This window comes from Hibiscus syriacus, unplaced genomic scaffold (genome assembly GCF_006381635.1).
Source record: "Hibiscus syriacus cultivar Baekdansim isolate YM2019G1 unplaced genomic scaffold, ASM638163v2 tig00008013_pilon, whole genome shotgun sequence".
Lineage (NCBI taxonomy): Eukaryota > Viridiplantae > Streptophyta > Magnoliopsida > Malvales > Malvaceae > Hibiscus > Hibiscus syriacus.
The window spans coordinates 937,864-965,527 of record NW_024062150.1 but is presented as its reverse complement, the minus strand read 5'-3'; the positions used below and the strand labels follow the sequence as shown (position 1 = coordinate 965,527).

The following is a 27,664-nucleotide window of genomic DNA, read 5'->3' as shown; positions in this document are numbered from 1 at the left end:
TTTTTTTGAAAGGTATGATTTCATTAATGTCAAAAGTCAAAATCATAAAAAAAATTATTAACACATTCCTCGTTAAAAACCTCTCTAATTTTAAATGGAGAAAAATATTACATGTGTTAATAAAAATATATTAGAAAAAGCCAAAACAAACAGAGCTAAGCCAACCAATCAAGTGTTAGCCATCGACAGGTTCCAAATTAACTAAGGAAGCATTTTTTTTTTTTTTGCCAAAGCATCATCTACTTTATTTCCGCTCCGCATTACATGTGGGATTTTCACACTCCAATTACGTCCTCTTAAAGTTTAGATGTCAATTGCGTCCTCTTAAATCGCATTATATGTTCCACTATAATCAGCGCTAAGGATCCTTAAATCTAAGCTATCAAGTTCAAGAGTAACTTGACGATAACTTGCATCTCACAGTAACTAAAGGGCAACATACGCACCCCAAAACACTGCATCAATGACCGGACAAATTCCAATAAACTTGAAGGACCCGAATTCCACGTACCAAAGCTATCCCGAGCTAATCCACTACATCGAGCACAGTCATCTTCCTTCCTTCATGCAGCATCAGTGTTTTGATCCATTGTATAGGTGGCCACGAGGCATAATAGTATAGCTACACTGGACTATCTTCCCCGCATCAAATTATTTAATCACGATTAGTAATAACCTTATATTTCGAAATCATATTTATATATTTAATTAAAGAATATTATCTTGAGTTGGTAATATGAGATAATCAAAAGTGTTAAGATCTCGTTATGTAGTAAATAATCTTCGATTCATTTTGCTTACATCAAAACAAAATAATAATAAATAAGGGTAAAATACACAAATAGTCCCCCGACTATAGGATATTATTTTATTAAGTCCCTTGGCTACTAAAAGTTACAAAATAGTCCTTCGAGTATAGAGTGTTGCTTTATTGAGTCTCAACTATTAAAAGTTACAAAATGGTTACCCAACTATTTATTACGTTCCAAACTCATCATTTTTCATTAAAAAAATTAATAATATTTTGAGTTATATGTTAACCTACTGAATGTGATATGATAAAACATGATCACAAAATCTCAAATGACTATCATATCCAGTCATCATGTTAATGTTCAGCTTATACAACCACCAATTTTTTTAACGGAAAAGGATGATTTCGGAACATAATGAATAGTCGAGTGACTATTTTGTAACTTTTAATAGTAGATGGACTTAACAAAGCAATATTCTATAATTGAATGATCATTTTGTAACTTTTAACAGTCAAGAGACTTAATAAAATAATATTTTATAGTCGAGAGACCATTTGTGTATTTTACCTAATAAATAAAAACTAATGAAATCAATACATTTCGACTCTTTAATATATTATTCAGATAACATTCCGAAATATTTCTTTTATAATAATTTTATCATTATCCATTTATCCTTTATTACATTCGTCTGAATTATCCTTTATTTCTATTTTATTTTTGTGTAAATGATTTTATAAGATGTTAAACTATCATTTAATGATATATTAGAATTAAATAAACATACAAAAAGGATTTTATTATGAGATAATTAGGGATGGCAACGGGCCGGGTTCGGGCCGGGTATTGGTCCCCCCTCTCCGTCCCCGTTTAAAAAACTCATACTTGTTTAAAAAAATGATGGGATTTAAATGGGGATCCCCATCTGGTAATCGGGAAAAATCGCGGGGAAACGAGTATCCCCGTTTAGCATAAACGGGTATCGAGCCGGGTATATATATTTAAATTAAATATATAAATATTATATATATTTTTTATTTAAATTAAATTTTTTAATATTATATATATATATATATAATTATTTTTAATATTTATCGGGGCGGGGATTACTAAACCCGTCCCTGTCCCCGTCCCCATTTAATATAAATGATTTTTCTCCGTCCCCGTTTAATTCGATTTTTTATTTTCTCTGTCGGATTCGGATTTTTTTACCATCCCTATAGATAATGTTAATTAAACATCCCTGAATATGGAAGAAAGAAGATAAGGTGTGAGCCTAAGTCAAAGGAAAGAAAGAATAACATCAAAGAAATGACGACAAATAAATGTAACCCAAAATATGAGAAAATTCATAATTTTTAGATTAACTTAAAATGTTAATTTTCTTAATATTTTTTTCATAACATTTTTAATTAACAAAAAAATTATTATATTTTTATAACTAAAATTATTAAAAAATAATATTTTATGTTACATCCAATTAAAAATATTACGTTTTTTTATCACCTTTTTTTATACGTTGATTTTGTGTCGTTACAGTTGTATATAGCAAAACTTGCCCTAAATCGAGGTTGTCAAAATCAGTTTCTGCATAAAATCTCAACGACACTTTTGAACAAATCTCCACCCTCCATTAACCTCGTATCCATCACGTTACGTCTCTACTGTTTCAGAAACGGGTCGTGTCCCCGTTCGACACCTCATCTTATGTAAAGGACGCCACTTTGCGATCGACACGTCATCGCACGGTGTTCTGAGGAGTTGTGAACGGGATGGTGTGGTAACAGTGCTGACGTCTGTAAACTCCCATCTCACTCTTGCAGATTCAGGGTTTGGTTTGCCTCACCGGGTCACGTGGCATAATATTTTCAAATCTCAGTTTCATTTACTTTTTATAGTGAATTTTAAAAAATATATTAATATGCATACACATACGTATAATATTAGAAAATGTATAAAATACATATGCATTTCACATAAAATTCTTATATTATATTTGAAATTAATCTCTAAACATTTAGATACATGATATTATTACCAACGAAATTGGTTTAAGTGATAAGCAATTTAATATCGTTTAAGCAATATCTCATGTTCGAGTCCTTGTATATGCAGAAAATTTCTCAGATGTGTGACCCAGATCAATCTAGATTAATCAGGACAAAACCTGGGAACTGGAGGGCAACCAAAAAATATATATATATAAATATATATGTGATATCATTCTATTTATGGTAACATATATCTCTAGATATATCTTTTATTCACATGATTAATTTACAATTATAAATATATAAAATTAATTAATTAATTAAATTAAAAAAAACAAGTAATAATTAAAGAAAATAAAGTTTCATATCATAAATCTCATCAACTAATTCAAATTTCATCAATTATATATTATCATGGGTCCATGTCCCATGACCCACATACAAATTTAAGTTAGTATCACTCATTAGTTTATTCAAACTCAAAAGAAAATATTAGGATCATACTTTGAAAGTTAAAAGCAACACCCCCCCCCCCCCAAAAGAATAATTTTAAATCATTAGCAACCTCTTCAAGCTTGCAGTTGTTGACAGTTATTTACATATACGAAGTCATCTTGATTTTTTCTTTTAAAAAACATGGTTTAAATTAATTCGATCATCCAATTTTATTTTATAATGGTAAAGAACTTGTTTTTAAATTGTTAAAAAGGATATTATTGCAAAACGACATAGTTAGTATTAACGATCACAATTAATAATAATAAAAATATAAAAAAATGATATTGTTATTATGTCGTGGTACAATCTATTGTCTTATAAGCAACTATGTTTATCTTGATGTAATGCCAAAAGAGGACATTACCTCCTAAATTTAATTTATACAACCCCGTCTATTTTAATGTTAAATTTTAACTAAAACAAATTATATTAAAATAAAATTATATAGACTAAATTTAACCCAACTTGTATCGAATATTTTTTATACAAAATAAAGGGACGAGGATTATTTGGATTCAAGTTAATGATGAATGGAGGGCGGTGGTGGCATATTAAGATTTGTTTATGGGGGAAGATTAGGCAGCTAAATACGCGGTTACACGTGACTTTATCATATTTGCATCATTATAAATGATACACACGATCTATTTTCTATGATTTTGATTCAAACGAGACTTTAAGACAATAATTAAAAGATTTTGAAAGAATTTTTTTTTATTGTCGTGAATTATTTATTTGAGTATGAAGAATTTGAAAGTCTCAATAATATATAGAAATTCAATTGTGTAAAAAATAAAATAAAGGATTAAATATTAAATTGTAAAAAATAATATAAGGGCATTGGATGTAGTTAAACCATAAAATAATTAGAGCTGAAAAACAAAACAATTTTTTATCCTCCCAGTTTTAAGGTTTCATATTAATTAATTGAGATAGATTCATGTCGCACACCTAATTTTGATAAATATTAGTTTACCACTTATACCAACCTATTAATATATAACTATTTTTTGAACTAATAAAAGATGCTAATTTTATTAATAAATTGAAAATATAGAAAAATCACCATCATAAAAGGAAAAATCTATAAAGATTAAACTAAAATAATCACATCAATCAAACATTTTTTTTTCTAAAACCATCAAAACGTATAAACAAAACCACTAAATAAAAAAAATGGTACCATATATATATATATCTATCTATCTTAAATAATAGCTTAATAACTATGCATATCCTTTCATAAAACTCTTTTTTTATTTTACTTGTTAACTGATTTTATAATTGAATGATATATATTAACTAAATACACTCTTAATTTTGGTATAATTTCAAAGAAATGTCTCAAATAAATATTTGAATGATCATTCTGGTTGATTTTTGTAGAGTATTTTGGCCTCTTAACATTTTATTTTAAGGCAAAAATGTCTCTATTGTCTGACTAATAAATTATTTTAACTTTTATTTTTTTATGGAGCATTTTAGTCTCAACATTTTATTTTAGGACAAAAACCTCTATTGTAGAGCATTAACCATTAGTTGAATAATATTTTTTATGAAGGATCTTTACAAAAATATTAATGGTTAAAATATTCAAAAATAAAATATTATTTAATCAAATATTTAAAAAAATTATCATTACTTCAATTCAATTGGACGAGAGAGAGGATTTTATACGAATAAAAATTGAACATATGTCTCACAAGAAAATTTAAAACTTCACAACAAATTTGGTCACTAAACCCAATATTTATCAGTACGATTTTTTAATATTTTTATTATTAATTAAATTTAAAAATGAATTGATTATAGAAATTAATTAAAATTTAATTCAATAAAAATTAAAAAATTTATAATCTCATATAATAATAAATAATATAATAATCATTTTATAATAAATTTACTAAATAATTTTATAAATATATATTATTTACATCTATATTGTACTGTAACAAGTTTTTATTTATATTGTGCTTTTTTTTATCATAATTGAATTATATTATTTTGGGGTGGGATATGACATAGAAGAGGGTAGGTTGGTTTTTCTAGGGAATGAGGCACAGGCACAGTGTCCCTTTCCATCTTGTTCAATCACTCTCCTATATATACACTTACCCTCACCTCTTAACAAACACTTGCTCACAACAAATTCCATCTCTTCTCTCACAAATTTCCATATGTAAACCATGGATAATGCTTATGGTGTTCAAACTCATCATCAACCTGTCATGATGCTTCAAAGGAAAAAGTGTAACGAAAGGCGAGGCCGGAGGAAATCAAATGAGCCGGGGAGGTTTCTGGGCGTCAGACGCCGGCCATGGGGTCGATACGCTGCTGAAATCAGGGACCCCACCACCAAGGAAAGGCATTGGCTCGGCACTTTCGACACGGCTGAAGAAGCCGCTATTGCTTATGATCGAGCTGCCATCTCCATCAAAGGGACTCAAGCCACGACCAACTTTGTGTACATGTCCCCTTCCCATCTCCAATCCGTTTTGCTACCAACAAATAATAACTTTGAACAACCTCGGCCTCGCATTTCTGAAACCCCCACTGAACCAGAAAACAATGCCTTGTTTCTCACTAGCAGCAGTGCTGATGATAACTCGGGTTACTTGGCCTGCATTGTTCCTTATAACTGCTTGAATCCTCCCTCCATGGATCAAAACTCCAACCAATCTCATTGTGGTAGCTTTGAGGACTTGCCCCTGCCCAAGTCCAATGAGATTGAGTTCCCTGGTTTTACGAGTTCCAATCAACTCCCGCCTATTTTCAATCATCCTCCATTGATGGTTCAAGATGAGTGCACGGGAGCTTTTTATACTCCCAATGACGATCCAAGCACCTACACCATGATGCCGAGTTTCTGTGATGTTTTCGACTCGGGGTATTCACTTGTCTGATGTAGTATTATCAGCAAGGGAAATGGCTAATCTATGTTTTGGTTTTTAGGTTTCCTCGTTTTAAGGTACGGGGAATTAATATGCTTTCTCCTGCTTTGCCTTTGCCAAATTGAATGGAAGTTTAGATTTGAAAAATGCAGCTTTCTTTCATTTTCAGACAAACATGATAAAGAGTTCTCTCTGCTGCATTTTTATAACGGGTCTTGTCGTATTATATGGCCATGATATTATATTGTCTACTTTTTGAACCCAGATCTTGCACTAAAATGCATGTACGGGGTTCATTCACCATTAATATGTTTGGAGATGTTACCTTAATTTGTTACATTAGGTACTGTGCCTTAATGTTTGAATATCAGGCGTCTTGTCTGAAATGTTTCAGCATTTCTATTCTTCATAACAAGAGATAGTCTAAAATACATGTTAATATAAAGTCAAAATACGATAAAAATCTATTACAACCAAAAATGTTATTAATGGCATAACTTTTTAGGTTAGACGGATAATATTTTAGGTTGAATAAAAAATGTTGTCTTCTCCATAATATTTTTTTGTTGCAATCAAAATTATTGTAAATTGTATTGCTCTTTCAATTGTGAATCCCAAAACTATCCTAATATAATATTTTCGATTGGACCCCTCATTAAAAAAATAGAAAAGTGCCCAGAATAGGGCTCGAATACAAGGCACTATCAAAGCCCGAACCATCTTCAACAAAATACTCAACCCAACCCACATAGGTAGATGGAGAATACCTAGGAGCATTAGACATCGCTGTCTAATAAAATAACCCTGTAACTTTGGGGTGCTTCAGGCACGATGATGAACATTTAATACAGTGGAGAGTAATTCTCATGCATTCCAATATCACAATAAATTTATCCAACACAGTCAAGCATTTCCATTGTCACAACATAATTATATGTATAATCTGATCCCCATATATATATATGTCACATTTTGATGCATCCAGCAGAGTTTTCCTTAAATTACTTATATCCTTCACAACAACCCCTCATTAAAAAAATGTGGGGGATCAAGAACACCTTCAAGTTCCTCTTCTAGGTTGAATTGGAAATTTGTTCCCCAATTCAAAATAAAATCATGGACATGAAAACACAGTTGATTTAAAGGGAAGAATGTTGCGAGGTCGATCTTTTCGTTTTCAAGAAAAAGATCAGATGCATGATTTGGACTCCAAAAATTGGACGGGGATGACACGGTTCTCCCTAACACAACTGCAGGTTCTTTCGTGGTTATTCAAAAGCTAGGTGTATGGGGGTATGCTAAAAGTTTTAGGTTTAGGCCATCGGTTTTATTCGAGATGGAAGAGATGGCCCTATGATGATTATATGAATACAGATGCTATGCACTAGACCTTAATCGTGGAACCATGATAACCAAGAAATGAAGCCTCCTACTTTTGAAGGCTTGCACACACAAAAAATTTATGTTTCCGTTCATGACCTTCATCAAAAAAAGGGGGATAAAGGCAGTTGCTTCCATTTTCTTAGATGGAAGTGTGTGCCTTGGTGGTGGTGGTGGTGCTGGTAGAAGGGGCAGAATTCTGACTTGATTGATGTGTGCTTGACTGAGGAGCTGGCCCACCTTTAGAAAAAACAGAACCGACTGATTCACTCGATGAACTCACTGATGATGACATTATGGCTGGAGCAGGGTCCTTGCTGGACCCGGACTGAAGTTCTCGTCGTAAGTCCGAAGATGAGGATGATGGAGCTAGAGTGCCAATAGTAGATCCAACAGGATAGGGTGCAACAGGCATATCGGTAAGGGAAGAGGCAGACGGACTGTAATTTAGCGTTCCCATAGGATGATCAAATTTGCAAGCAGCTCCGAACTTGCATGCTCCATGTTGTGAATAATGAATGCAAAGAGGTGCACCCTGATGACATTACCAAAAACACAAGTAAATATATTAACAGCTTAAAGAGAAACAAGAGTCCAGGTGAAAATTCTCCAATTGTCCTAAAAGACTATGCGTTTCCACAGGTATAAAACTAAAGTCCAACTGCTCAACGATTACTCAACTTACCTTGCTCCTTCATGCTCTTGAAAATTGTTTGTGGAGAATATAAAAGAGTGCATATTACACAATAGGTCGTATCATAAATATATGTTGCATGGCTAATGTACCAAAAGCCAGAGAATAAAACAATGTCAGTCATTCATGTAACAAAGGAGATAGCAAGCCTAAATATTAAACCTATGTTGCTCCAATTAGGTACTCATGTCTGATATGCCGGAAATGGGCACAAGGATATAATCCTTCAAAGACTCTCATCAAATACATCAAAACCTTAGAAATTAACTGGTTGTTAGAAACTTAGGCAGAATGACATCAAGAAAGACAGGTGATACTGATACACCTCGACCTGAACACCCGACCACAAAAAAAAAGTATACAGGGATATGGAGCACGAATAAATAAATAAAACAACTCAATCATAACAATTTCATGATGGTTTCCTTCATTTAACTTTTGTGGTTTATTGCAAGCTGAGTTTCATCAAGAAACAGAGCAACGATAATAGTTATTCATGCTAACCACTACTAAGCATTAAACATGATTAAAATTGTAAAACCCAACCTTGTAAACAGCATCAAATTTATATGGCATTTTACAAATTCTTACTGGACGAAGAGGAAGACCAAGAGGGCTGAGGATGACATCAGCTTTTGGTGCAAGCACTTCTTTTGGATGATGATATCTACAGGAGGATCCGTATTTACAATCACCTGTTTTCATATAATACTGACATTCTGGTTGGCCAGGTCTCTCGGGAAATGACTGCTCCTGATGAATGCTACTCGAAGACACAGAACCAGGAGGTACATGTTGATAAGATCGAGTATAGGCAGGTGCTGAAGGAGATAACGGTGTTACTCCAAAAACTGAGCTCGATCCAGCAATGGATTGAGTACTGGGACTAACAGGTGGCTGCATCAGGTGCATTAACAACCTCATGAATAAAAACTAATGAAGATTACTCACAGCTGAGGAGACTGAATAAAATTTTAATTTACCTACCGCATAGGGATTCCAACTCGCAACAGAAAACATGCCCGGGGAAAGAAGCAAAGGACCATAGGGGCCTTGCACATACGAGCCCGGCATCAGGGGAGGCCTCGCCATTACAACTCCATATTGTTGTGAGGAAGGACCTGATGGTGACTGCACCTGGGGATATAATGTAGGTGCAGGAACTGGAGTAGGCAAAGGTGCAACTTGAGGAGCTGGAGATGCTGCAGGAACCTCTACAGCAGGTGGTGCGGGATGATGGAATTTACATGTTGTGCCGAATTTACACTGCCCCGTTTTCACAAAGTACGAACACTCCTTTTCACCCTGTTTCAAAGTGCAGTTCAGTTATTAAGCGCATTTAAAAATACACGTATGCAAAAGATCTTATGTCAAGTGGTACAAACCGGGCGTAATGGATATCCAAAATAATTTAGTGGCACAGGGCTAATAGAACCACCTCCCTGCTTAGGATGATGGTATTTACAGGAAGAACCAAATTTGCAGGTCCCCTTCCTCATATAATACTGCAAATCAATAAAAGCGAAACAGTAATCATCGTAAATAAGTAACATACTATTTAGCATTTTGCTAAATTGTCAAACCAAATGCAATCTATTCACTAAAAAGCAAGATGTAACTCTATTCTTTAAACTTAAAATGAAATGACATAAAGTCATCCTTACCTACAGAGAATTTACCAATGCACATTATTGAAATTGTAGCACATCAGCATATATACCTCGAATTTATCAAATATTTAAGACAATCTAAATCAAAAGTACCTGACAAACCGGCTGGCCCACTCTCTCCGGATACTCCCCTGCATTACCTCTTCCAGCTCCCACAACCTAAACCAATCATCGTCATCAATCAAAACAAATGAGAATCAAATGTTTCTAACATTACCAGTTTACACTAGATCTTAATGCATTAACCAAAAACTTCCCATTTTCACCCATTGATTCGATACCCCATCACTCCACAGACCATAGTCAAACAAAAACAACCAAAAACCATTCAATAAAACTTCGAACCAGATCAAAACAAATGAACAATTCAATCAAATTTATGAATTATTTACCGGTGTACGGTCACGTGGATGATTGAACCGACACCTGGAGCCGTATCCACAAAAACCAGTCCTCAAATAGTATATACAATCAGCTTCATTGGGTCTCTCCGGGTAAGATTCCGGCTCATCCCCTAATCCCAGACGCCAAGCCGGTTCTGCATTTCAAACAAAAACCTCGTATCACATCCGACATTACACAAAAAAGAAATCCCAAAACGAAAACAAAAAAAGGTTAAAAAGAGTTGTCTATTTACCTTCGAGCCCCGTTTCGGGTCCCGGAGCTGTCCATTCCGGTTGCGGATCGGACTCTAGGTCCCGCTCCATTCAACGTCGTACAAACAACCTCCCCAAATAGCCTAAGTTGCAATCCGATCAAATGGGTGTTTACGTCTTCTTCTTCTTCCAGAGAGAAAAGGAAGAAAAAAAAACCACAACAAATAACCAGTGAGAAAAAAAAAACTCTCTTGTTTCTTACACTCAACCGAGAAAACACGCTGTTCTGTCTGTTGGTTTTTTTGGGTTTTGTTTGGTTTTTCTCTCTCTGTCTCTTTTCTTTACTTTCTCTCTCTCTTTCTGCTTCAGTTTCTCAAAGTCATTTGCCGTTTGGTTGATCTTCTCTCTCCCCTTTCTTCTTTATGGGTTTGTTTATATACGCGCCAAATAAAGGGCAAAATAATAAATCTATTATTAAATTGGGTTAAATACACAAATGATCTCCCGACTATAAGATATTATTTTATTAAGTATTTTAATTATTAAAAGTTATAAAATGATCTCTCAATTATAAGATGTTGTTTTATTAAGTCCATTGACTATTAAAAGTTATAAAATGGTCACGTGACTATTCTTTATGTTCCAAACTCACCATTTTCTGTCAAAAATTAACGATAGTATGAGGTTAATGTTAATTTGTTGTCTATTATAATCGTTTGAGATTATGAGATCAGATTTTATCATATCTCGGAAAGCATATTAACATCCAGTTTAGGTTATCGTCAATTTTTAACGAAAAATGATAAATTTAAAACATAATGAATAGTCAGGACACCATTTTGTAACTTTTAATAGTCGATGAACTCAACAAAGCAACATCCTATATTCGGGGACCATTTTATAACTTTTGATAGTCTGAGGATTCAACAAATCAATACCTATAATCGGGAGACCATTTGTATACTTTACCCTATTAAATTTTGTTGTTAATTAAATCCATGGTCCAACTATGGCTTTAGTCCCTCCATAATGCTAGCATTTGAGGTATATCAATTTACTTTTGTAATATTATAAGTATATTCGAATTAATAACACAGCTAATTGTTATTGTTAAAGGGATAGAATTGTTCTTTTTCATAAACAACTTTAAACATCCTATTGATAAATAAATTTATCATTGATTGAATATGATCAATTTAATTTTTACATGTCTTTGATTGTGTGATGTGAATATTGATAAAAAAATTCTATATAATCACCTTAATGAAAATAAGGGTTATAAATTTGTTTTTTTAATAATATTATCAAAATAATATATTTAATTATGTTCAATTGAAATAACAGGAGTAGAACTCAAATTGTAACATAACAGATAAACTAAAATTAAAATATATCATAATAAATTACTATAGATTTATGGTGTTGTTCATATTTAAACTTAAAATGACGAAATATTTTTCGTATTAACTATTAAGTGAAAATCTTTGTCGAAAAAAATGTTACCATAAAAGCTTTCTTAATATTATAATGAATTTTTTCTTTCCGGATTTTTTTGGTTATCTAGAAAGCATACATCTTAAATTTATGTTATTTGTTTCTCTTGTAAGTAATACGAAAATTAATATTTACTAGGGTAAATTATATAATTCATCACTTAATTTTCTTTTCAATTCTATTTTGGTTGTTAAAGTTTTTTTAATTTACACGCTAAACTTTCAATTTGCTCATATTTTGATCACTCGGACTTTGAATCGTAAATGGTAGAATGACATGACACTGCATGTGTTGATGTAGAGTGGTTTTTTTATATAAAATTCACATGCCCCATGTCAAATTTATCTTTTTCATATTTCCATATGAAATTGAAATCGCCATTCTACAACATCTTCTTCGACCATTTAAATTACCGACAAACTCGTCTCATTATGTCATATAATTGTATCTATATTTTTTTTTTCAAAATCACTTTAAAATCCATGAAATTCAACCAAAAAACCAAAGCCCATAAAATCTTAATCCATTATGATATACTATATCCACCATCATTAGCGTGAAATCAAAATATAGGTCGCTTCCTCCTTCTCTATCTTTCTAATATTGAGATTTGAAAGAAGATGTTTCGTCATTGAAAAATCAAATAGAACATGAAATCAAAGGATTTTAAAAAAAAGTTTTAGAGTCATTTCATGATTTTTAAAAGAAAAATATATATTCATGGCCTCAATAAATATTTATTTGTTAAGTGGCCAAAATAAAAATGAGAAGAAAGTTAAATGATGAAATTTATAGTTTACTTTATTTATTAATAAAAGACGTCTAATTCCTTTTTAAAATTCACTAAAGTAAAAAAAAAAAACCAACTTGATTTTGGCAGTTTTGTCGTTGGCACTGAGTTTATTTATTAGGGTAGATTACACATATAGTACCTAAATTATTAGTCATTTCAAATTTTTATCCTTGAGGTCGTGAGATCGAGTCCCATGGAGGGCATTTCATAATTTGGAGGTCTCCTACGGAAGCTGCTCTCAACCTAGTGTTGGGGGCAGCCTACTATCTTACATCCCCTTACCCCATTACATATGGAAACAAGGGACAACCATTTTATACTTAAATTTCAGTTTTCGTTTCATTTTATTATCACGCCGTTAAAAAATTAATTTTTATTTTATTTTAGTATCCCGTTCAAAATTTAACGTTAAGTTTTGAAAAGATTAAAAGTTTAGGTATTAAAATTGACCATAACTAATAGTTTAGGTACTAAACGCATTAAGCTTTTAACGACAAGTACTAAAATGAAATGAAAACTAAATATTGGGTATGATTTTGATAAAATTGAAAGTTTAAGTATTAAAACGGATAAAAATAATAGTTTAGGTACTAAATGCAAAGTGTACCCTATTTGTTATTAGGAATTTAATTAATAAAGCTAATTAATAAAAAAGAAAAGGTGGAACGTATTTCAAGTAAAGTGTGAGCTCTTTAACTTGGAAGGGTTAGGAAAATGGGGGCTTGATAATGACACCTTCGAAGGTAACACTTTCTGGATGCACCAACCATAATCCAGCACGTGTTCTTAAAAGGAAGGCCTTTCTTGCATAAGCAGTTTAACTTCGCACTTCCTTTACATACGCGCTATGTCACAGAGCGTGAATATGTGGAAAACTAAAATTAAAATAATAATAATAATGATTATAAAATCGAAGGTTAAACTCTACTACAAATACATGTACTATACCTGAAAGTGCATTTTAGTCCCTCTACCATAAAAAGAATTGCGATTGAGTATCTCCTAGGCCAGCAATACTATGCTCCACGGGTAACTATGGATGTTCCTACGACAGTGTATGATGAATTTATTCAATGGCAACCCTTTTCTTCTGATTGTATATGATTAAACAATGATGGAGCCATTTTTCGAGTCTCACGTATTGATACTGAGAATGATATATTTAAATATTATATAAGTAACTTTATTTTGACTTTTAACAAACATCTTAATATATCTTCAGTTAATCGTGCAGAATATTAGAGAACATATGAGGTTTGAAATTCTCCTAATCAATGACTTTAAAAGTATTATAGTACAAACAGATAATATGAACATACATGAAAATTGATGTATTGACTTCGGCCTCATTTATTTATGCAAAAAAAAAAAAAAAAGAAGAGAAAATAGCTATGTCGAGTGTTGCCAATCGCCAATACCGGTGCGTGAAAATAATTTCCGAGTCTGTTAAGAATCGAAGCTAATAAACTACATTGAAGAATCATTTCAATTGAAAAATCTATAAACCAACGGTTCAACTTTCCTTCCCTCTAAAGATCCACGGCTATAATCGCTTTCATGTCATCCTCGGGGAGAACCGAACCGGGAAATGAATGAAGTGGTAGGTAAGAATTCAACCAATATTAAATACGTTATAAAAAATATATTTTAAAATTAAAATAATATTAATTATGTATATGTTTTTGAAGTTATAAGCATAATATTTCAATGTAGTTATATTTTAATTATAAATATGAAAATACAATAATATTATTAATAATTGTTTAAATGGAAAACATTTTAATAATTTTTAATTAAATCGACCTTTAATTAATAGACGATGAATCCAATTAATGGCTTACTAATATTGTAAACATTAGGGTTTATAAAAATATATTGAATGTCAGGGTAAACTACACGTTTAGTACCTCAATTATCACGTTTGTTTCGTTTTTGGTCACACACTATTTTTTTGTCTTAAAACCATATCTAAAGTAATATTTTATTTCATTTTGATCACTCAATATTAAAAAATTAATGGTGATACTAACGTGTCTCTATAAGATAATTCACATCATCGTTGAATTTTTTTTAAAAATGTTAAACTTTTAAAGGAAGGTGACAAAAATAAAATAAAATGTAATGTTAAATATAATTTTAAAAAGATAATAATCGAGTGACTCAAACAGAACAAAAATGATATTTAGCATGACATTAAAGTGCTTAATTATGTCATATCTTCGTCAATGAATTCAAATTACTTTAAACTAGAGTTGGACAGTGACCGGGAGGAGGCGGTGGAAGAGGGGAATATTACCATATTGGGGAGGAGGACGTGACCGGAGGAAGCGGTGGTCAGGTGAAAGTAAAAAAATGGGTCTGACTTGGACAAGTTTAAGCCACATATAGACACTTTATAAGATTCGGTGCGGTTGATCGGGTAACCTTTCTTATCACCCTAATGTCGGCTAGGTTCAATTTGACTGCATGCCTACGTTTTCTCTCTCAGTTAAATAGTAATTCAAATTAACTTCTTTTGAATTTAAATTTATTCTGTTTTAAATTAAGTGGTTGAATTGATCTAATTGTAACAATTAATCAATTGTTTTATAACCAAAACGATAATTTATGAAAGAGATAATAATTAAGCTGATTCATTTGATTACGGTAAGATTTGATTTTTCGAGTCTTCCTAACAACTTCGTCCTTTATGTTTGGATTTTTGTTATTCAATCTTTTTATATTAATTTAATTTCACTTGTTAAATAAAATATTGTTATTACAAATAATTTTTATAGCAATCCGTTGGTAATATGATCTTAATGGTATCATTGGTGTCCTATTTTAGATTTAGATTGAATTAAATGGTTTGAGTATAATACGTGTTATACGATAATGATAAATACAATGATCGTATAATAAAATATGGATTTTAAGTAAAAAAGTTTTAATAAAAAAATTCACAAACATGAGAAATTTCATAGATGTAAAAAAAATACAAGAGGATTGCGGCTATCCGCAATTTATCTAACTTAAATTTCAACTCTAATCTTAATATATATTTATATAAATAATTATTTAATTATAAAAGAAATTAGCATAAAAATAAATATATCCAAATTATATTTTTTTTTTACTTTTGATCAACTTTTTTGGTATAACAATCGGTATCCGATTTATTAATTGAGTAATCCGGATCGGATAATGCATAGGCAAGAATCACCCTCCCAACTCAATTTACTCCATTCACAAACACTAAGATTCAAACTTCTAATCTTGCTTAAGAAATCTAGTATCTCATCTCACTAAATCAATTTGATCAACGTTTGATTGAAAAAGTATAATCTTATACGGGTTAAACAAAATTCGGGTCATCAAGCTTTGATAAAACTCTAACAATTTGAAAGTGCAAAAAGTTAAAACCAAAAATTTTAAATTCAATAAAAAGTTCAAAATCAACCATTTTTTAATAAGTACATCATCTTGAGAACATATTTTCTATATTAGTGGACAAATTCTCTACTTCTTCCATAGAACTTTTTTAAGGGTATTGATCCACAATTAGTGCCAACCATATTCAAGCCATGCCCATGTTTGGATGTATGAATTAATTTAGTTTTCGTATAAGTAACATCATCACAAGGGTCAATTTGACTCACAATTGTTGTTATAAATGCAATAATAATTCAATTAAGTGTAAATAATATTATCATACATAAAATATTAATTTGAAATAAAAAATCTTCTAGAGGATAGGTGTTTCAGAGGGATGAGAGTTTATTTATGAGGAGGATCTTTCAGAAGCTTCAAGGGAATTTATGTGGAGAATAAGATAAGCAGGTGTTAATTTCAAAGATATAATAATTCACTTCAAATTTGTTAAAGCACATATAAATAGTCCTCTTAAAATAAATCCGTTCTCTCTTTAATAATTGAGAGTGTTGAACATCTATTTTTCAAGATACAATAATAACCATTCACTAATAGTAACATTACTTCAATGAACAAATCAAACTCAACCTTATATTTTTATATCGTCAAAACAAAATCTAAATTTTTGGAAAGAATTTTTTTAAGCTTATAAAAAATTACTACCAATTTATTTATTTAAAGAGATGAGAGAAAATGAAAGATAGTCATCTTAGAGATTAAATGAAATTAATGAATATTATTGGACATGAAGATGAAGTGAACGATCACAAGAAGTAAGTGCAAAAATTGAAATATAAGTAGGTAAAAAGGCACCCAAGGTCCCTGTACTTAAAAAAAAACAATTTGACCTTTTCATTTTTTCGATCAATGTGACCCTTCAACTCCAAAAAAAATCTCAATGTGGTTCTCTAACCAACGAAAATCGTTGTTGACCAACAGAGTCGTTATTTTCGACTGACATGACATGTTAACTTACCCAGCTCACCTGTTTGATGTCAAATGGGCGCTGATTGTGTTTAAGTCAAGGTGGAAAACAATTAAAAAATATTGAAAACCTAAACTAAATACATTAAGCTTCTCGGGCACGTTATTCCTCGTACATTGAAGGAAATTGAGAATAAAAAAAACTCTTCGTCTCCAAATCAAAACTGAATCTTTCAATTTGTTTTTGAATCAAACAGAAGAAAATTATCTTCTTTTGCAAAAACCGATTATTGGTTTTTGTTCTTGAAAAATCGAATAGTCAATCTGTAAAAGATTTTCAAGCCCAAAAAATTAACATCCCTTGCATCGAATCTTAAACCCAAAAAACCCTGATTGAAACCCATAGTGAAAACCAACATTGCTTCATTCTTCAGTCGAGAAAACTCATATTCGAACCATGCATGAATGTTTGGTTGGATGAAAAATCCAAAGCAAGACACATTTTGGGGACCGCTTGTGCAAAATAAAAATACACATTGAAGAAGAAATCGGTAAGAATATTTATTTATTTTGTTTGTTTGTGTCGAAAAATCATTTTTTTTTACCTTTTTGAACTGTTTTGTTTAACTTTCGTCTTTTATTTTTGTTCTCACAGGAGAACATTGTTGGAAGGAAAAGAACAACGAAGGGTTGAGATCTTTATTTGGCCTTTTTTGGTCTAACATGTTGTTGCAAGGGTTTTGGTTGATTATAGTTTCCTTGCAACAGTTTTGTTTTCTGTGGTTGACTTAGTTGATTTTTATGTAATATTTATTTGGTTTTATTGGTTGACTTGGTTGGTTTTTCTTCTATTTTGTGTGTGTGTGTATATACATTATGGATTACGTTGATTTTACTTAGTTGATTTTTATGTAACAATTTTGTTTTTTTGTAATTTAGGGTTAGTTGAGTTGACTTAGTTATTTTTGTGTTGTGCTTTGCAATTCTATATGATAACACGTGAGGATATAATATGATTTATGGTGCATGCGGTTCACTTTTGGGATTCTTTATAGTTTTGTCTGTTAGTATGTATATTTAGCATGTGGTTTATTTTTGTTTATAGTTTTGTTTGCTAGCATGTGTTATTGTTTTAAAGTTTTTGGTTTATGATTTAATATTTGTTTTTGTTTTCTGTTGATGTAGTACTATGGCTGGTGTTATTTATGTACTATAATATTTCCATGGTGGTAGATTTAAGACAAGTCCAAAGTTTGAATATGTAAATGAAGCCATTGAAAATTTTCAAGTTGATCCAGATGTGTTATGCTTGTGGGATATATTAGGGAATGTGGACCTTTTAGGTTATGGACCGTACAAATTTGTGTACTATTGCGTACCTAATGTTAAGTTTGATTGTGATAATTTGGTGTTGATTCATAATGATGATACATTTAGGCAGATTATGGATTTATTGCTGAAGAATGGTAGTATTGATATATACGTCAAAATTTATGACGATGTGGTTATTGAGGATGTTAATAAGGTTGTTGAGAACGAGACTGCTATATTTGGATTAGAGACAGAAAGAGTGTTTGGGCCTTTTGTGGTTGATAAAACAGCATGTGAGGCTGTTGTTGATGACGAGATTGAGGCTGCAGTTGTTGAAGAAGTTAAAGTTGTTGTTCAGGCTGCTGAAATTAGGGTTATTATTGTTACTATTTTTGAAGATTATGATGGTGAGCGTACTATCGAGGCTGCTGAATTAGGGGTTGAAAATAATTAAGAGGATGAAGATTGTTTGGTACATAACATGGAGTTAACATCTGATGTGGATGATGAAGTTATAACCATTAAAATCAATTAAAAAGGGGACAGAAAAAGGAGAAAAAACAAGTTGAAGTTAATGAAGATAGTGGAGATGATTTTTTTGATGAAGATGTAGTCAACCAAACAACTTAGAAACTTAAGGGTAATGATGATGAGTATGTACTCTTCTGACCCAGGGGAATATAGTGATAGTGATGACTCTTCAGATATATGTAGGGCATATTTGGGACTCGAACAACATGACTTAGATATGATCCGAATTGTGACATCCTAAAATGAGAACTTGGCATGAGATTTGAAGATTGTCATCAATTTAAATAGGTTGTAAAGAAGTATTCTATGGAAAAGGTGTTAATTTGAGGTTCGTGAAAAATAAAGCAAAAGACAATGATGTGTTGTAAGGGTGATTGTACTTAGCAAATATTTGCTAGTTATGACAGTCGAATTGATTGTTGTGTTGTGAAGACATATCATCCAATACATAAGTGTTATAGGAGTAATAAGTTTGTTGAAATCTGTAAATATATCTATGAACATATCTTACCTGGAATTGTGACAATAGCTTGTCAAACTTATTTGGGAGAAATAGTGTAAATTCAATTGTTGAAATCTGTCAATGTATATGTGAAATTTATTTGTTGTCTGGCTTATCGAGTGAAAGGGTTCTGACTGCCCCTGTCTCAACTAGTGCCCCAAAGAAGATTGGAGCTCTAAATTCCCAGTTTTAACATACATAGAAGGGTTCTAGATTGAATTATAAAGGGAAGAAGGCTGTCACTACTAGGCAACTTGAGCAAGAACATTTGAATGCCTTTCACAAGCATCTTGGAATTCGAAATACACAATGAATTCTTGATGTCAATTTTTGTCTTTTGGTCTGTCTTTTGTTTTGTATAAAACAAGCTAGTCTTTTATTTTGCATGTAACAAGCTGGTTGATGAAACTCATATGCTTGTCCAAACAAACAATGTTTGTTGAAATTGACTTTAAGTTGTGTTGTATAAAATAATACTTGTCCAGATATATATATTGACAATGCCAATTTTTTGTAATTGTAATTGTAGCATTTTCCCCTTTCACTTTGAAATTAAATGCAACTTATATTAGATTAATCCAACATATTTGAATAATACTAAACTGCAAATACAGGTTACCATAATTCTTAATCTATTCTAACATCAATCAATAAACTAAAAACCACTAAACAAAAAGTAATAAACCTCATGGTTAAACATTAACCCATAAACCTAAACTCTTAAACATTTAACCCATAAACACTCATACAACTACTACACAAATTATCCAAGAAAATATCATCCCATTACGATACAAATTTCTCTTCCTCTTAAGTTTATGACCATGTTATACTTCAACATACAATTATTTTTGGATCAAATTCATCTGAAAATTTAGTTCTTGAATGAGAAATGATCATTAGATTGCAACCATTTTTTAACTCCTCATTCTCTTTTCATAGCTCATAAATTACGAATTTCAATCTTTCAGATATTTATTCATCATACCATTTGAAGAACCTACAATCTACACTCTTGAAATTAGGGCTGCTAAAAAATCTTCTACATGCATTGTTTCTTTTCCAAGTTGTCCAAATAGGGCACTTCAATCCACATTTACAATACACAATATTTCTATCATATTCCCACGAGAAAGACGATTGAACATTGCTTCCACGACTGCTTTCAGTTGAAGAGCTTGTGACTTAGCCAGATCGTTTATAACACTACTAAAAAATATTTTAAATATTTTGAGAAAATAAAAAACACATATTTAGGGTTTTCAAATATTTCATTCAAACAAAAGTTTCATTCAAGAAAATAAGAAAAAAATGAAAAAGATGAGAAGAGAACTGATTCGAGATTTTGAGATGAAAGAGTGTTTTAACATTGAAGGTCCAATAGATTTGAGATGGACAACTTACATTATGATGCCTAACGGATGGAGGTGACCAAAGCAGTTGTTGCTTTTCAACACCACGATGGGGGAAGGAGAATTTTAGGAAAGTAGAGAGGAAGATATAAATTTAGGGTTTTTAAACAAACAAAATGTGTAATTTTTTTAAAGGTTTTCTTTCCAACTCAGCTCACTTTGAACACAATCAGTGCTCAGTTAGCATTAAACGAGTGAGCTAGGAAAGTTAACATGCCACGTCAACCGAAAATAATGGTTCTATTGGCCAATGACGGTTTCTATTGGTTAAAGGACCACATTGGGATTTTTTGTGTTGTTGAAGGGTCACATTGATCAAAAAAGGGCAAGGGCCAAATTGTTTTTTAAGTACATGTACCTTGGGTTCCTTTTTGCCATATAAGTAAATATTTAATCTACATCTGGAACGTTAATAGTAAAAAATATATTGTAAAAAAATATATAAAATGGGCTAAAATTTTGACAGATCTTATTTAGGTCTAATCGGTCCAAACATTTCGTGTTGTCCACGTCGTGTGAGTACGACCCCAACTCTAAATGAGATTGATTTGTACCCCTGTCCGTGCAAAGAAAAAAGAGAGAGAGCCTTTTTAGCTTGCATATTCACTAACCAACAAAATGGTTTTAGCTTATATATACACTCATTCCAAACTCTATACTTATCTCATGTGGGATGGAAGTATTTTAAGCACCAATTTTTTCTCAACGACTTATTTTGAGCATCAATTTTTCATTCACCACTTAATCATTTTAAGCATATTATACATTATTTTAAAGGTAACATGAAAAATAGGAAATCATAAATTTATTATTAAAATCTCTCATTTTACCAGTAGATAATACGTCTCAAAGTTCTAAAATAACAATCTTTTTAACAATATTTCCCTGCATGAATAAAATTTATAGATCAATGAAATTCAATAACTCAATATGATGATAGAATCTATAATTGATATTTGCATACGATAGATATGCATTAACTCTTGAACATTTCCTTGTGAAAGTATATTTACTTTACTAGTTGACTAGTAGATGTGATGACCTTGAACTATTTTGTCATTTGTGTGAACGACACAAATACCTCTTTTATTTTTTTTATTCTCGTGAGCTCATATATCCATGAACATCTCATGATTTTTTAAGAGTTTTAGAGAACTATGCCATAGTAGTCTCCTTAATTATCATGTGATGTTTATAAGTTGAAATTGAATTTCTTAATATCTAGAACGAAAATTGGTTTATTTATCCACCATGTGAAATATTTTGATGTTATATAGTTTTGGTAGATGCATCTTCAAGATTATCATATATTTTATCACCCCGTAATTTTTCACTTTGTGAAACTGTTTGCTTAAACAATTAGTTTAATATCAAAATTTTTAAATTTCTCAGTTGAGATAGTTATCGTTAATGTTAAGTCAATCGATCATGATAATAGTCTAGAGAGATGAATTGGAAAATAAAAATTTATTTGGAAGCTTTGAAAAATACATTTTAATTATTTAATTATTTTCTATTTTACATAAAGTTAAAAATTATTTTAACAATTGTATTAATTAAATATGGATGTTGGTGGAATTACTATAAATTCTTAGCTTTACTTGGTGACTTAATAGTTGATCATTTTTATCAAGGTCATGGGTTCAAATTCAAATTCAATTATTTTAAGTAAAATTTACTTTAAATATGGATAAACTACACAAATAATCACTAATATTTGAGTAACTTTTTGTTTTATCTACTACAATTTTAAAACTAATGATTTGGTCACTAACGTTATTGATTTATAATAATTGACCACTTGACGTGAAGAAATCAAAAACTTACTCAAATATTAGTGACCATTTGTGTATTTTACCCTTTAAATATTTGTTGTCAATATGTTAAAAAATTATGAACATATACTATTTTATAATCACTTTAGACAATTAAAAAATTTGTTTTGGATAAATTACACTATATATCATGCCTAGTTTAATGGCCAAACACCTTTCCTTACATATCTTTTGAAAGTTTTTTTGATTTTTTTAAGTAAATTTGGGGTGAATACAAGGTGGTATTTATTTATAGGCTCTCAACCATTTGACAATGTACGCTTATATTTATACATACATGGTGCTCAAACCAATGACCTCAAGGGATAACAACAAATCCTTAATCACTGAGGTCGCTTTGTTCGTACAAGAGTTTTCATGATTTTATTTCTAAATGTAGTGAGTAGTGACAAATATCACCATCTTATTAGTAATAATAGATGAGTGAACAAAATAGAGACACATCTTATTAATAATAATTAGGGATGTGCATGGGTCGGGTAGGGTTAGACATGGTTCGGGTCGGGTCGAATTTTTTATCCACCTGACTCGAAAAATATACAGTTTCTACCCGATCTGAACCTGACTCGTCTTTTTGAGATGAAATTCGAACCCAACTCGAATCAATTGAAAATAATATATTTATTAAAAATATTACTTTTATTCAATAAAAATAGGGATTTAATTGAAAATATATATATATAGAGGGATATTATTATAATTATTCCTGAATATATAAGGTAAAATTACAAAAAATTTCGGGTCGTGTCAGGTTGGATATTTTCACCCTAAACTCGAATCCGACCTGACCCAAACATAACCTCAAAAAAATCAGACTCAAACCCGATTTGTTTCATATAAAATCAGACCTGATCGGGTTGGGTCAGGTTGGATAACGCGGGTTTGGGTCCCATGTCATCCCTAATAATAATTGAGTGACCAAAATAAAAACACTAGAATAAATAAGTGATTAAATAAATAGTTATCCTATAAAAATGGGTTTTTACCAAAAACTCACCCTAAAAAAATTACTTGTCAGTCACCGATTAAAAAATAATTCCCAATCTAACACGAAAGAGAATAAAATGCACCTGACAAAACGCGTCTTAGGGCTAAGACGCGGTCAATTAAACGCACTAACGAATACCGACACCCCTAGAAGGTCTATTCCCTGGAGCGCGTCTTACTGGGGTTTATTGACACCCCTGAAAGGCGCATCCCCTAGGGCGCGCCTTCCCCCCTTCATGTCCCAAATTCCTACTAGTATTTCCTGCCCATAACCCCAACTAGATGCCTATATAAACCTCTTCCCCACCTCACATAAATCACACCAAAATTTCCATTATTCCTATATATTTCTTATATAAACTAAGGTATAAGTATTTTTATACTTTTTTCATTTGTTAAATTTTTTATTATTTTAGTAATTAATTATTTTTTTAATAATTTTGTATTTTTTATTATTTTTATTTAAAATTTAATTATTTAATTGTAAATTTATGTAGTTAATATTTATTAATTGTAGTTAAAAAATGGAAGGCACGATGTTATGATTAGATGCTGATCATATTTCGACTCATTTTGCCGATACAGTAAGAATACAAAACTATATTTTTTTTAAATTTATGAATATTATGAAATCGAGTATATATTAATTAAATTGTTAGAATTTATTTATTAGAGTTTAATTAAATAGTTTTAAAGTATTAGTTAAAATATTAATGGTTAGAATTCATTTATTAGGAAATTGATCTGATATTAGTATTTTTTATTCACAACAAGAAGATGAAAACACCGAGACGTATCTGACATTATTTATCTATGGTTGGATTTGGTTACTTAGCGAAAATTGAAGGAGGTTGTAAACTTGAACCCACCCTTATTTCTGTACTAATTGAGAGATGGCGGCCAGAGACGCACACATTCTATCCACCATGTAGGGAATGCACCATTACGCTAGAGGATGTTTCAATGCAATTGGGGCTCCCAGTTAATGGAACTGCCATTTGTGGTGTGACAGATGATGATTGGGGGGTTTATGCAGGGAGTTTCTTGGAAGTTGCCTGCCCAGTTTCAACGGTGGCCGAATATCATTAGGGTGGCTGAAAAGTGAATTTAAAGAGTTGCGCAAAAATTGTTCGGAGGACGAGGCAAAAGCATTTGCCCGAGCATATATATTACAACTCATTGGAGGTATATTGATGCCTGAAAAATCTTTGAACTAGATCCATTGTATGTGGTTGAGGCACCTGATCGATTTTGAAGTAGTTGATATATTGAGTTGGGGGTATGCAATGTTGGCATTTTTGTTTAGAGAAATGTTTCGGGCTATGAATTATAAGAAGATTGCTATTGGCGGGTGTCTCATGTTGCTCCAATCGTGGGCATGATATTGCATGCCTTTTTTGTGCCGCTCGTGAATGTGTCAATTTCCTTTCCATTACTATCAAGATATCAATACTAAATTTATTTTTAAATAATGCGTTTGATTATTATAGAATGACATATATATATTTTATATTAAATATGTGATTAAGTTATAGAAAAATCATCGTGATATTCCAAAAGAATTGCAAGACATCCGATTAGTCATTTACTAGAAAGCTGGTATAGAGGTACATTTTTAATTTTAATTTTTTTGTTAATTGTATTTATATAATTTGAATCTCTTTTTAATTTTGATAAGAAATATATATTTTTATTTTAGTTCAAATGATTGTCATATTTGGACGACGAATTGAGGGTTTACATCCGACCTAACTTGAGTGGGCTATTGGATGTATAGGTGGCAGTTGTGCCCCTTATTTATTATGCTATTGTTGAGTGGCATCTGATTGATCGCGTGCTTCATCAGTTTGGGTTTACACTATATATTCCAGAAGCACCAAGAAACCTCGACAATATGCATAACATCTATAGATAAGGAAAGAAAGATGTGAATTAGTTGATGAAGTATAAAGATTGGTTGGCGATGTGGGAGAACCGACATCAACTCTTGCCTCATCGACAATATATAAAAGAATCTGGTTCAATGGTTTCAGATAGCTATATTGAATGTTTCACCGCAAACGGAAAGCCATTATTACTTTCAGTGGAAGCACAAGGGGTGACAATTTATCGTCACCGACAAAAACGTCTGACGTCACAACATCATCGTCCCCTCACTACTGGACGAAGAACAGGTGCTTATGGGTCATCCTCATCCATGCCACCAGAACCATCACATCAGCAACCAGTGATACCGATTTATATCCCAAACCCTCCAATTCACGACACCACTTAACTTTCAGACGCCACCGTAGTTGGTTCAAATGCCATATCCGTAAGTTCAGATGCCACCACCATATGGTTACGCATAGAGCCTACAGGATTTTGTGACACCCACTAGCGAATATTTTTCGACTAAGCTTACAGATCCAACATTTAGTTCCTACGCGAATTATCTTGCGGGTGGTCTCCACCACAAACACCTCAACCACAGTATGCGTCATAGACATCGATGTTCGGTTTTTCACAATTTTGCAGTTCTCAACAAGTGGTGAGATCGTCAGTCATACACCTCTAGGGTTCTTATTCTACAAAGGTCATACATCAGTATTCAACCCTTATCGAGATAATATTGTTGAGAATGATGATGGCGATGAGGACGCGAGGATGGGGAGGATGATGACAAGGAGGAGGATGACGATAAGGACGAGGAGGAGCATCATATAAGAAGGAACCCTCATAGAAGTAGATGATCACCACCCTGTGGAATATATTCTAGGAGACATCGATGAATCTGACAACCACGATAATCTTTTTCTTTATTACTTGTTTATTATGTATTTGCCTATTATTTTGTTTTTTTTATTATGTATTTATATAAAGTAAGATTTTTACTCTTAATTAGTTTTTGCCTCTTATTTTGTTTTGTTATTCTGTATTTATATAAAGTAAGTTTTTGTATGATGTTTAAGATCTGTGAAAGATGTGTGGTATTTCTAATTCGTTGGTTTTGTATGTTTCATGTCATGTTTAATAGTTTGTTGTTTAATGTAATGTTTATGCTTTGTTGTTTTTATATTTCACATCTATAACAAATCTCATATGGAATTTAATTAGTCCTACTAAGAACAAAATCCATTACAATATTGTTTTCACAATTCCAGAAATAATAAAAACAACCTCTAAACGTGTTATCACATGAGCAATATATTTGTGGAATCTTTTTGATGTACGAAAGTGAGAAAATTTTGGCAATAGTTGAGATAGTCATGCTTCTACAGTGGAAAAGCTCTTTTTGCTTCATATTTATATGCATTGGGTTTAGGCTGGATAACACTTGATATCCTTCTAGTAGTATCTCTTTTATGTGAAGCAATATATACCTAAATCGTAAGTTGTTTCGATGACACCCATAGTAGAGGCTTGCTTCAAGATATGACAACTAACTTCAACATTGACACAATATTTGGAAAAACACTCAAATACACCTTCTCTAAGCAATGCATCTAGATTTCTGGAAACACAAGTCTTTCGTACTAGCATCCATTCAAAATGATCCAAAGGTTTCAAGGCATATCGATGAAGTCAAACATTTACAAATATGAATCTGTAATTTGATGCCAAGCAAAAGTCCCAACAAGTTAAATGAAGGTGGAGAAAGTCCTTAATAGAATTAGAAAACAACACAACGTAAAATCTCAACTAATATATCATTTTGAAGATAAGATAATGAATATTTAACTGCCAATAAAAACGATGGAAAAGTCTATGAAAATGATAGATAATATAATTAAAAAGATACACAGAAGACGAAGTACTGAGGACCACTTGCTTCATCTCTCATATATATAATGTCTGACGCTGGATAAGATAAAATCTAAAGAAAAAGAAAGGCGTCTCAATGGAAGCGCTTTTCCCATTTTTAGAGAATCTCTGCCATGTTATAGTGTTTCATCCCATCTGAAATGAAAGACACATTCTAGAAGAAGCGTTTCCATTATTATTCAGAG

At 31.6% G+C, this 27,664-nt stretch overlaps 2 protein-coding genes across 2 annotated transcripts; one reads left to right on the top strand and one right to left on the bottom strand.

The window, feature by feature from the left end:
* The first annotated feature begins 5,430 nt into the window (after nucleotides 1-5,430).
* Nucleotides 5,431-6,147, top strand: LOC120201937 (ethylene-responsive transcription factor ERF086-like). The gene has a single exon (XM_039202450.1). The coding sequence runs from the start codon at nucleotides 5,431-5,433 to the stop codon at nucleotides 6,145-6,147; it is 717 nt and encodes a 238-aa protein (XP_039058381.1).
* Nucleotides 6,148-6,984: 837 nt separating this feature from the next.
* Nucleotides 6,985-10,895, bottom strand: LOC120201854 (zinc finger CCCH domain-containing protein 58-like). The gene is made up of 7 exons (XM_039202389.1): nucleotides 10,517-10,895; nucleotides 10,272-10,417; nucleotides 9,973-10,038; nucleotides 9,595-9,714; nucleotides 9,197-9,514; nucleotides 8,801-9,106; nucleotides 6,985-8,050 (listed from the first exon to the last, which is right to left on the bottom strand). Exons 1-7 carry the CDS (start codon nucleotides 10,584-10,586, stop codon nucleotides 7,658-7,660), a joined length of 1,419 nt encoding a protein of 472 aa, XP_039058320.1. The 5' UTR covers nucleotides 10,587-10,895; the 3' UTR covers nucleotides 6,985-7,657.
* Nucleotides 10,896-27,664: the final 16,769 nt, after the last annotated feature.

Coding starts and splice junctions, on each gene's coding strand:
- LOC120201854 (XM_039202389.1), bottom strand. CDS start 10,586: ATGGAGCGGGACCTAGAGTCCGATCCGCAACCGGAATGGACAGCTCCG. Junction 10,418..10,516: donor ACCCGAAACGGGGCTCGAAG/GTAAATAGACAA, acceptor TTTGAAATGCAG/AACCGGCTTGGCGTCTGGGA. Junction 9,515..9,594: donor TTGGATATCCATTACGCCCG/GTTTGTACCACT, acceptor ACTTTGAAACAG/GGTGAAAAGGAGTGTTCGTA.
- LOC120201937 (XM_039202450.1), top strand. CDS start 5,431: ATGGATAATGCTTATGGTGTTCAAACTCATCATCAACCTGTCATGATG.